The sequence below is a fragment of the Silene latifolia genome, chromosome 5 (genome assembly GCF_048544455.1).
Source record: "Silene latifolia isolate original U9 population chromosome 5, ASM4854445v1, whole genome shotgun sequence".
Taxonomy (NCBI): Eukaryota; Viridiplantae; Streptophyta; class Magnoliopsida; order Caryophyllales; family Caryophyllaceae; genus Silene; species Silene latifolia.
In genome coordinates this window covers 15,891,011-15,903,529 of record NC_133530.1, presented here as the reverse complement: position 1 = coordinate 15,903,529, position 12,519 = coordinate 15,891,011, and the positions used below count along the sequence as shown (strand labels likewise).

At 40.6% G+C, this 12,519-nt stretch overlaps 1 protein-coding gene across 3 annotated transcripts; it reads left to right on the top strand.

Moving 5' to 3' along the window:
• The first annotated feature begins 1,707 nt into the window (after positions 1-1,707).
• On the top strand, positions 1,708-7,942 carry LOC141656849 (disease resistance protein RGA2-like). 3 transcript variants are annotated; one of them, XM_074463931.1, is made up of 3 exons: positions 1,708-1,842; positions 3,431-4,028; positions 4,783-7,942. In XM_074463931.1, the coding sequence occupies exon 3, from the start codon at positions 4,891-4,893 to the stop codon at positions 7,774-7,776; it is 2,886 nt and encodes a 961-aa protein (XP_074320032.1). In that variant the 5' UTR covers positions 1,708-1,842; positions 3,431-4,028; positions 4,783-4,890; the 3' UTR covers positions 7,777-7,942. The 3 variants fall into 3 exon arrangements, with proteins under 3 accessions (XP_074320032.1, XP_074320031.1, XP_074320029.1); XM_074463930.1 differs by having other exon boundaries at positions 4,772-7,942; XM_074463928.1 differs by having other exon boundaries at positions 4,599-7,942.
• The last annotated feature ends 4,577 nt before the right edge of the window (positions 7,943-12,519 follow it).

Here is a 12,519-nt window from a genome sequence, read left to right as displayed (position 1 = left end):
GAAACTTCTCTCTAGCTTTCAGAATCATTACTCCGGCGTAGCGTTTTTCTTCAAGGTAAACAAACAAATTTTTAACTTTTTCATTGTTAAGTTTTCGCTGTGAATCATGTCTTCTGCTGATGCCGGTCCTAGTAAGCCTGCGCCGGGGGGTTCCCCGTCGCGTCTTGATGAGGAGGAGATACTAGACGCCATCCCGATAAGGTCTGGGGGCCCTAGGTCTCCGTCTCCCGAAGTCGATCCAAAAGCTTTAGAGGGTTGGGAGGATGATGATGTTGATGATGACTGTGAGGAAAGGATTCCTTCTGGTGAAGAGAGGCCGCATATCCTGGATCACGGCGAGGCCTGCATGACTGGCCCTGACCGTGCCTGGACCAATAAATTCGCCAGTTGTTCCGGTGGAATTCTTTTCGAGGGTCACTTCTACTTCGGTGAGGGTTACAAAATTGTTATCCCTGGGGAGGGTCAGGCGGTCTGCTGCCCTCCTCCGGGTCACATCGGCGTATATATCAGGCACCTGGAGTATGGGCTCCGGTTTCCTTTGAATAAATACGTCATGGGGCATATTCTGCACCCGCTGACCAAGTCAACATATTGAGCAAGATCAAAGATATCCACAGCAAGTCAACGACTTAGACAGCCTAACCGACGCAGACCGTCGGCCTGTCTCTTGTGCCTCGGCTAGGACAACTAGCCAACCGGGGCACACATCCGCGAACTCATATCCAAGACCCCTCGGCGGCGAGTCAACAGGGCCCGCCGGCCTGCCATGGGTCCCTCGGCCGAGGGTAGATCGGTCTTTCCACCTGCTAGCCACTTGGCCACTACGTGACAAAAGGTGAAAGTCTATAAATACTCCTCAACTCTCATTGAGGAAAGGAGGGGAATAATCCACAATTTAACCTAAGAATCACTATTCATCTGGTAATATCTTCCTTATCTCTCTACAATACATACTTCGCCAAGTAACAACAACTTATCTCTCTAAGTTTACTGACTTGAGCGTCGGAGTGAGTTCGCTCGGTCCAAAGCCGAGCCCTCAGTTTGTTCACTGTATCAGGAGACCGCAAGAAGGATTCAACCAAAGACGTCATTCTACAAGCACGGGTGGTAACAATACTTGCTCTGGAATTACACCCGGAACAGTACCAAAAGAAGATTTGTTACTAAACAATGTTCGGCACAAGTACATTTCATTATGACGGCATTGCTGGGTCGTCAAAATAGTGTCATATACTCATATCGAGAACATATATCTCCATATATTACGGGGCTTAATGTTGACAATTTCTTACCATAACAAGGGTAAAATATTTTGGGGATTTTGGTTTTGTTTCACATTATTAAGGGCCTAAGGGGTGAATGGAAGGATATGGACTTAGGGAGTGATAAATGAGGGGTATTTTGATCATTCTACATAATCGAGAGTTGATAAAACGTAAGTGATATGATAAACAAGAAAAAACGTCAACATAACGGTAAATAGGTGTGAATGGCGACGGTTTCCTTAAAAAATAGGTGGCTATTAGTAAAAATAGACTCAATGAATAATAAATTGTAAAGTTAGGGACTCGGTGGTAAAACACAAAAAACCCTTAGAATAATACCGAAACTCGATCCGGAATACCCGTTCGCGACGGACCTACTAAATCCATCAATCGGCCCATCATTCGTACCAAAAAAAAAAAAAAAAAAAAATCAATTGGCCCATATCAACGAATCTTCTGTTTAGTTCTCAGTCCTCTCTGATGAACAACAATGGAGATATTGTCCTACCTTTTCTTCTTCGTATCTTTAACTTCATTCTTCGCAACAATTACCTCCTCCTTTACTCTCTCATCATAGGTAACTAACTATTTTATTCTTCCGTTTCCGCCATTTCAATTTCTCATTTCTGAATTTTGTATTTTCCATGTAATTTAGATGTTATGTTTAGTTTTATGGTATATTAGGTTAAAATTAAAATTTTGAGGAATTACTAAACAATAGATAAGGAATTTCCCGATTATTTTCCTACGTTTCTGACAGTGTTTCTGAAATAAATGGAAAATGTGATTTGTGGATTTGATGATACTGGTGAAGAATTTTGTTTGTTACTCCGTGTTAAGGAAAGACTGTTTTTCAGATTTTATTAATTGACGAAATCGAAATCGAAAACATATTGGCTTGTTTGTTTATCACAAATTCGCATATGTGACAGACACAATCCGTCACAAGCTTGTGATGTGAGACAATGGGGCAAGTGGGAGGGCAAGTGGGAGAGGTCACAAGCTTGTGACCGTCCAGACTCCAGACTAAGACAGACTGGTTGTTTATATGCTTTCCATCTCCCTCCCCTGAATTCCCGTTACATCATCAACAACAACATTACCCCATTGCCTCAAAAGGCACTTGTAAATTGCGGGGTAAAGGGAGCGAGTCGGATGTATGTAACCTGCCTTACTTTATTTCCGTTATCCATGCAAAATCCTTAGATTATCAGTGTCCTTAATTCCTTATGATGAGTAATAACTAATAATTAATCCAGTCTTGGCAGTGGCTGTCTTTCCAGTGTAGTCTTTGATGCCTAAGCATGTTTGCGTTGTAAAGTACATTGTTTCGGCATAAGTAGATAACCACTGTAAGATAGTTATAAGCTTATAAATCCAACTATAGAGATGATTTTATCTTCTTTGTTTCATCAAGGCATTAACATGTATTATTGGTGATCATTTCATGATTGTTGGTAGGAATGTAACCACTCCGTCGGATGGTTAGCTCACCTAAGCTCTAGACTGCTAGAGTAATATAACTAGAGTTCAAAATCAATGCAAAATGTTGAGCTCGGTTTGCAAGATTTATCATGAGCTTGAGCTTAGTTCAAGTACATTGTACATATTATAAAGAAAATAATAGTTGCATCTCTGTGTGTGAGTTAAAATACTGGATCATTTTTACCTGAAGTGATCGGTGATTCGCAATGGTTTAGTAAGTTGTGGTATACCAATTACGTTTTACATTATTTTGTTGTTAATATTCTAATCAATCGCAGCTACTTAGCCTAAAAATCAAATTAAAATACGTTCCTATCAGAGCTGAAACTAGCCAGACTCCTGCAGAGATAGTCGTCATGTTTGAATGTTTGATTGTAATTTGTGCCCTTTTGAGTTTCAACAATAGGATGGGTATCTAGTGATCATCGTTATGGGAATTACTTAATAGATCATGATGTAAAATTTTCTGTTGTAAATTTAGAAAACAAGGTAATTCCGTGATTAATTTATACTGGTCTATTGAGCTGTTCTGTTAACAATACTTATCCTGATTGCCATAGTGCCGGAGATTACATTTTTATGGTTTTATTGTTTTTTTTTTTTTCATATGTGAACAGTGTTTTAACGATAGCTATTCGTCCTGCTGATTTTGATGTATCCCTCGTCTGTGATATTTGTAGGGATGCATCGAGCTACAATGGCTCTAGGATAGCTTTCTTGAAGACAACTTTTATTGGGAATAGTCTCATTGCTGTAGTTTCAGGACAGGTTGGTAAGCTCTCTTGAGAGCCTGACAATAGGCGGACACAGTAGCAAAATTGTCAAGCTTGGTGGTTGAGAATTGACGCTTCAAGTAGACGGAGCGAGTGTGTTTGGTGTCACGAAAATTGTCGTGAGTGCGGTTCCAAAGTTGTTTGGCAGTGGCACCGGGTTGAAGGATTGTGAGGAGGAGATCTTGGGAGATGGTGGTAAAAATCCATTGTTTAACAATGGCATCGAGACGAGTCCATAGGGCTGGCCTAATATATAGAGGATTTGTCGTCATCAGATGTATCACACCCTCATCTCCTAATGGTGCAGCGGAGATGTGGTCCCTTCGAAAGCCTGCGCAGTATCCACGAGTCATAGTGAGCCTTTTCCATGTCAACGGAGATGGGGAATGTGGTGTTTGATGTAGCCAAGGGAGGGATGATAGACATGTTGTTTGGTGGCCATGAAGAGAAATTTTGTGTTTAGAAGAGAAGGGGAGGAAGAAGACTTGATACCAAGAAAGATGAGGTAATCCTTTATTAATTTCATTGTTAAACATCAGTATAAATAAATAGGCAACACAATAAGATTCCATGCAATATTATACACGATTAACTCGGTTTTTTACCGTACCCTTACCGTACCCTAATAATACAAAAACTTGTAGGCCAACTGGTCAAAAGAAAATTCAACATAATAATGAAGCCTAAACTACAAAACTACAATACTGATCAGCTTACTGCTAAGTGCTAACCACTCATATCTTAATGAATTTCTGTGAACCTCATTTAGCGTAGCAAGTGGGAAGAAAATAAGGTACTCGACAACGAAAGAAAATTATTGCTGAGTATCAATTAATGAGTGCATAACTTTATGTTCATAAGAAAATTCAACACGTAATGCTTAGTTTCCTGGAAATTTACTTGTTCACTATATCAATATAAGTGATAGTAAGCTGGAAATGGTACCAATTAATCTATATCATTTTCTTAACTACAAACCAATCAACATCCTCTTAACTTCACTATATCAATAAAGTGGTTTTATTATCACGTCACAAATCCTCATTCTAAATCCACAAAATCTTCTCTTAAGAAGACGGGGAGACAGCAAAATGGCGGAATCGATGGTGACTGAGTTGCTTAAAAGTATTGGTGAGAAAATGGGTTCTGAAGTTTGGAAAACAATAGTAGATGCAGCTAACATTGAGTCTCAAATAAAAGGGCTTCAGGATATCAAAAATACAATTGAAGCTACACTTCTTGATGCAGATTCATCGCAGGTGTGCAGTCATTCTCAACGAGACGTGCTCCAGAAGCTTGAACGTGGACTTGCCAAATTAATCGATTTCCAAGATGCAAAAGCTACAAAAGCCAAGCAGAAACAACTCATGGGAGGAAGTAAGTTAACCAGAGAGGCACGCTTGTTTTTTTCCACTTCAAACCAGCTAGTATCCCCTTGCAAGGATGCTAGGAAAATCAAGGGTATTACGGGGGAACTGAGTCGCGTTGCAAGAAACCATGCCCAATTTGGAAGCATAGTTAGCTCGTCATCTTATAACCAAACCCAAACATTGAGCAATGTATCGGGGTCTTATATGAGTACTGATATGGTAATTGGACGAGATGGAGACAGGGATAAGATGGTAACGTCGCTGTTAGACTCCTCCGCTGCTGCTGGTGTACTCCCTGTTGCTTCCATTGTTGGGATGGGTGGAGTTGGGAAGACTACATTGGCTCAATATGTGTACCATGATGAAAGGATTATAAGATATTTTGATTTGCAGCTTTGGATTTCCACCACCCAAGATTTTAATGTCAAGGATGTGTTACGGCAAATGGTGACATGTGCCACTGATGAAAAAGCTCTCGACTGCGGGATTGATTATCTCCAACGGCGTCTATATCAAAAAATTGCTGGGAAGAGGTTTCTGCTTGTTTTGGATGGTGTGTGGGATGACGACAGTTTGAGAGCAAAATGGATAGAACTGAGAGCACTGCTCAGGGCCGGGGCTCAAGGGAGTAAAGTTCTCCTTACCACACGTAGCAAAACAGTTGCTAAAATTATTGGGACCCAAGAACCATTAATTGTTAGTGATTTAGAAGATGATGATTCATTGCTCCTCTTTCAATATGTGGCTGCTACTGAGTGGCATGAGCCAGGGGTGGAGGCCATCGCGAAGGAAATTGCAAAGATGTGTCCTAAAGTTCCCCTTGTTATACGGGCAATTGGAAGCCTTTTAGCGGGGAACCATACTGTCCAGGAATGGCGAGCTTTTAGGAATGCTCAGCTTTCAAATTTTGCCTCCTATGGAAGTGATGTCATGGGCACACTCAAACTCAGTTACGACCAATTAGGTACAAGGCTAAAACTCTGTGTTGTATACTGCTCTTTGTTCCCAAAGGGATTCTACTTCCGAAAAACTATTCTCGTTCGTCTTTGGATCGCAATGGGATATGTTGAAGGCGAGTACACAGACCAAAATCTAGAAGAGGTGGCAGAAGGATATGTGTTGTGCTTGCTAAATCAAGGATTTTTCTATTCTACAGGCAGGTATGGGTATAAGTGCCCTTACTATTTTCAAATGCACAACCTGATGCATGATTTAGTGCTCTCGATTGGCGGGTTTAAGTATAAGATGGCAGATTCAAATACAAATGAATTTGATGAAAGAGTCTGTCACGTATCATTCCACATGGTAAACCACTCGGTTTGGGAAGTCCCATCGTCACTTCTTCCTCAGGCTGTAAAACTAAAGCAGTTGAAGTCGTTACTTCTTCCTCTTCCAGTAAATTATTTGCAGTCCTTGAATATAAGTAAACTTTTCCAGTTATATGATATATTTACATCCAAAATTGAGTCTTTGAGGGCACTGCGGATGCATGGGCTACGGATTAATAAACTGCCAAGATCAATAGGCAAACTGATCCACTTGAGGTATCTCGATTTTTCAAACAACCTTTTCCGTAAACTCCCCGAATCAATTACACAGCTAGTGAATCTTTACTTACTTGACTTATCCAACTGTGGGAACCTTGAAGAGTTGCCCGAGCACATAAGCAAGCTAGTGGCACTCAGACACCTTAACCTCCTTGGTTGTGACAAGTTGAGTCATATGCCCAAAGGGTTGAAGAGACTGACGGGTCTTGAAACACTGAATTATTTCATTGTGGGAAAATCAAGCAACTCTCTCACTCTTTATGGATCTAAGGCTAAATTGGCGGGTGATCTTGCAGACCTAGGCGGTCTTGATAATCTTAAGGGCGAGTTGAAAATCGTTTTGGTGGATCGATCAAAGGATATAGTGTCAGAAGCCAAAGCTGCAAATCTGGACAGGAAAGAGATTACTAGTTTTACTATGATATTTAGAGAGAGCACTATAGAAGACGAGATGGTGCTAGAGAACCTCAAACCCAGTGCTAGTCTAGAAATACTGAGTATAGAAAACTATGGAGGAAAGAGATTGCCATGTTGGATGAGAGAAGGAATCCATTTATGGCTTCCGAATCTGGTTTGGATTGAAATAGTTGACTGCAAAGAATGCATAAATATGTGCTCCTTTGGAAGACTCCCTCATCTTGAGATTCTAATCTTAAAGAGATTGGATAAGGTGGAGTACATAGAAGAACTCTACCTCATAGACATACCTGAGTTGAAGGGATGGTGGAGTATGACTGAGTCTGCTCAAGATTGCAGTCAGAATCAACTCCTGAAATTGATGCCTGCATTTCCCAAATTGAGGAGTATGACAATGGACATAGAGGTGGTCATTTCATTGGCACAAGTGTTTCTACGTCGTCTTTCTTCTTTAGAAACTCTCTCTGTTTGTGGCCAAACCAAGGTTGTTACAGAGCAAACATGCGGTCCTTCAAATGTGGGTGTTAAGCACAGACAACCAGCCATCCTCCTCAAAAACTACCTCCCCATGTTACGTGACCTATGGTTTTGGAATTATCAAATGAAACATCTTCCTGAGGAGTTTCGAGGTATGTCTTCTTTGACAAGCCTAACTCTAGACAAGTGTGAAGCATTAGAGGCGGTTCCAGAGTGGATTGACAGCCTCACCTCCCTCGAAAGCCTTCATATATTTCTATGCCCAAGATTGAAATCGCTGCCGCACGAGATCAGTAACCTATCCAACTTGAAGACACTAAGCCTTCTAGGATGCTCAAGCGAGCTTGAGGAGAGATGCCAATCGCCATCAGGAGAAGACTGGCCCAAAATTCAACATATTCTCAACATTACTATTCAACCCGCCAAAAATGAGGAAGAATGAAATGAATCAATCAAGTGAAGAGTATCTGGTATTCTAGTGGTACATTTATTCTTATTTTTGGTTTTCCGTTCAATAAAATGAGAAGTTGTGTTTTATGTTAAACTTATTCACCCTCTCTAAGTAATGTAATCATGTGTCCATTATTTTCAGAATCCATGTTGTCTGCATAGGTGTTCTAATTGTCCATTACTTTTTTTGGTTGCATTACTGATCTAATCAAACAATTTTAGATTCAGTTTAGATTTAATCAAACAAATTTAACTACTCCCGCTATCCTACTAAATAGTTTATACTAGCTTTATTTTGTGGAGAGAAAGTAAAGCAGGTGTAAACTATTGAATGAAACGGAAGGAGTGGGAGCGAATTATGGTTTTGATTCTGTTGTGCTAAAAGTGTCTATGTCACTAAACCCGAGACTTAAATTTCAAACTTTGAATGAACATGAGAAAAAAAACAATAAAAAAAATTGAAAGAGGAAATTGGAGTTAACCCGTTGTGAAAAATAGGGGAAAGGGAATAAAAAGAGTTAAACAAACACTAACAAAGAGAAATGACAGTATATAGATTGTACATCAGAGATAGTATATCTGGGTTTTGTACATTTTTAATTGAGATATTCTTTTGTGTACCCCTCAACTTTTTCAATTTCTAAGATATACCCCTGTTTTCTTGCAAAAAACTTTGACCGTCATTAACTCTTGACTATAAGTTCAGAATACGATCTTTTTTTTACAAGTTAAGAGGTCTTCAGTTTGAAAAAGAATTCACCAACGTCTCAATTCGTAATCGGGAATTATGGTTGGTCAAAGTTTATTCGTTTAAAAATGTTTGACCAACCATAACTACCGGCTACGAGTTTAAAAAGAGGTGATTTTTTTTTTTTCAAATTCAAGGTCTTGACGAGATAATTGGTTTGAAAAATAAATTACTGTTTTTTAAACTCATAACAGAGAATTATTGTCGGTCAAAGTTTTTTGTGAAAAATGAGTGGTACACCTTAGAAAATGAAAAAGTTTAGGGGTACTGGGTACAGAAGAGAATATCTCTTTTTAATTTTATGATAAATTTTTTGAGTTTTATTTAAAAAAATAAGAGTTTTTAGTATAAAGTTTTTGAGCTCATTCATTTAAACATTAAGCAAAAAATACAAAATTGCTCAAAAACTATACTTATAAATTCAATTAATTTTGAGTTTTGCCATAAAAAAATTATTATAGAACATGTAAATTTTAAATGCTCAAAAAAATACATAAACTAAACAACTGAGGTAATACATCCAATGAGTAGTCTTTTTCTCGAGAAATGAGGGGTTTCATTCTCTTTCCCTTTCCTTATTACCCCTTTACCAAACGCCCCCAATAGTGCCATAAATAAAGGTCATGTGTATTGTGTAACCTATTTTTGTTCGGCTATTACTTCCAAAATTACTAATAGGAATATTTATGATAGATGAACCATCTCAACCAAAACCTTAGGGTTTTGGTTGAGATGGTTCATCTACTTAGGGTTTTAATCCGATTCAAATATACGCTTCCGCCTCTCCTTCTTCTCTCTTATTTTTCTCGACCTCTCGTCACACACAAATGGCTCCGGATGCGAATGCTAAATCTTCATTCCATCCCGTTCTTGCTCTGAATAACATCAAGAATCACGTCACCGTCACACTAGGGTTGGACAATGATCAGTACCCGTTGTGGGTCATTCTCTTTACGAACCACGCAAAATCGAATCGGGTGCTCCATCATATTGTTAAACCCAAAGGCGCCGCCAGTGCACTCATGAAGCAAACTGATGACGAACTTTGGGAAACCCTAGATGTGACGGTGCTCCAGTGGATCTATTCCACCGTCACTACCGACTTATTAGAAACTATTGTTGAAGAAGATACCACGGCTATGGAAACTTGGAACCGTATCCGTGACATCTTTCAGGATAACAAGAATTCTAGGGCCGTGACTCTTGAGCAGGAATTTTCTCACATTTCAATGTCGGATTTTTCCTCGGCAACCGCCTACTGTCAGCGTTTGAAGTCCCTGGCAGATCAACTCAAGAATGTCGGGTCTCCGGTGAGTGACACTCGCCTGGTGTTACAAATGGTTTCCGGCCTTACTGAAGCATACAAGAACGTCGGCACCATCATTCGCCAGCGCGATCCCCTGCCTTCATTTTCTCGAGCACGCTCTATGCTTACGCTTGAGGAGGCTGGTCTCGCAAAAGAGGCTGCCACTAATTCGGCCCTCTATGCACACGGTGGTGGAGACAGCGGCTCTACATCTTCTCGCTCCTCATCACCAAATAGCAACAAGGGTGGTCGTCACAAGAAGAAGAACGGTCACAACAAGGGCAACAAGAAACAGGCGCAAACCACTGCTGCTACGCCTGGTTCCTCTGTTTCTGCTCCCCTGGCCGCGCCTCAATGGCCTAGTGGATATGGACCATGGTCGTGGCCTGCCTCTCCTTGGGGTTACCCACCATGCCCATATCCATCTGGCCCGTGGACCCGTCCCTATATGCCTCGCGCACAGGCTGGTGTACTTGGGCCTCGTCCTGCTCAAGCATATGTATCGACTGATGGGTCAATTCCATGTCAAACTGACATTGAAGCTGCTATGTATACGCTGGGACTTACACCCCCTGAACCGTGGCACATGGACACTGGAGCGACATCGCATATGACGGCACAACAAGGTACTCTCTCGTCTTATGTTAATTCAAGCATAAATAATGGTATAATTGTCGGAAATGGTCAATCTATTCCAATTAGCGGTTATGGTCAATCCCACATCCCGAAACCTCACCCTCCCCTTGTCCTTAAAAATGTTCTACATGCTCCCAAACTTGTCAAAAATTTAATTTCTGTTAGAAAATTTACAACCGATAACTCAGTTAGTGTTGAATTTGACCCATTTGGATTTTGTGTGAAGGACCTACGGACGGGGACGCAACTCATGAGGTGTAACAGTCGGGGCAGCCTTTATCCCATCTCCGCAGCCACTAAAATCGAGTCATCCCCTTCCACGTTTGCCGCGCTAGCTCCGTCGTTTTGGCATGCTCGTTTGGGTCATCCTGGAGAGCCCATTTTATCTTCTCTTAAGCATAATAAATTGATAGATTGTAATTCACATTCAATTACAAACATTTGTCAGTCCTGTTCTCTTGGAAAGTTAATTCGATTACCTTTTGCTAATTCTATTACGCATACTTATAAGCCGTTTGATATCTTGCATTGTGATCTTTGGACCTCTCCTGTTCCAAGTTCATCGGGTCATTGTTATTATTTGCTAATATTAGACGATTTTAGTAATTATTTGTGGACTTTCCCAATTGCTAAAAAATCCGATGTCAGCACATATCTATTGAAACTACATAAATTCATTCAAACTCAATTTGAATGCAACATTAAATCTATTCAATGTGATAATGGAACCGAGTTTGTAAATGGCCCATTACGTAGTTTTTGTGACCAACACGGACTGGATTTCCGTCTTTCGTGTCCACATACTTCGTCCCAAAATGGAAAAGCCGAGCGCAAAATTCGATCCGTCAACAACATTGTTCGGACCTTACTGTTTCATGCGTCAATACCCGTCAATTTTTGGCATCACGCGTTAGAATTAGCTACCTATTTATCGAACATCCTTCCAAGTAAATTATTAGCTTATAAATCTCCCACATCCATACTATATTTGCGTCAACCAACTTATAGTCACCTCAAAATTTTTGGTTGTTTATGTTCCCCGTTAATTCCATCTACGACGATTCATAAATTACAACCCCGGTCTCGCCCTTGTGTCTTCCTTGGATATCCTTCTAATCACCGCGGATACAAATGTTATGACATGTCTACCAATAAAATATCTATTAGTCGTCATGTTATATTCGATGAGTCAGTCTTTCCTTTCTCCAAAGTAAATTCTTCCGACTCCCGCTGTTATGATTTTTTGGATGATAGTCCGTCTCCGTATGTCCTTCACCAATTACGAAACACAAACCCGCCTGACCCCCCTTCCCCTCGGCCTGGTCCAACACCTGCTGACCCTCCTTCCCCTCGGCCTGCTACTGTTACGACTAACACCCCTTCCCCTGCCCCTGCTACAAATGCTACTGCAGCCCCTATTTTACCTCCTCCTACCCAGCCACAAAAACAACCCATCACTGCTGCCACGTCACGACCCGCAACCCGAAGTACTCATGGCATTTATAAACCAAATCCCAGATATTTTTCCAACTCCTCTGACTCTTCCGACGAAGAAAATTTAGCCCACACCGTTGCTATATCACCCATTCCTCGCAACCCTACCGTGGCCCTAAATGACCCTAATTGGAAAATGGCTATGGATGACGAATATAATGCTTTGATTGATAATAAGACGTGGGAACTTGTTCCTCGTCCGTCTAATGCTAATGTAATTCGGTCTATGTGGATATTTCGTCACAAAGTGCACTCTGATGGTTCTTTTGAAAGGTATAAAGCTCGTCTTGTAGGTGACGGAAAAACGCAACAGGTTGGCATTGATTGTGGTGAAACGTTTAGTCCAGTTATCAAGCCCGCAACTATAAGGACAATTCTTTGTATTGCTCTCTCGAAGAAATGGACTATCAATCAACTTGATGTTAAAAATGCATTTCTCCATGGGACACTAAATGAAACTGTCTATATGCATCAACCACTTGGATATCGAGATAAGAAAAATCCTGATTTTGTTTGCCTTCTCAAGAAATCACTCTACGGTCTCAAGCAAG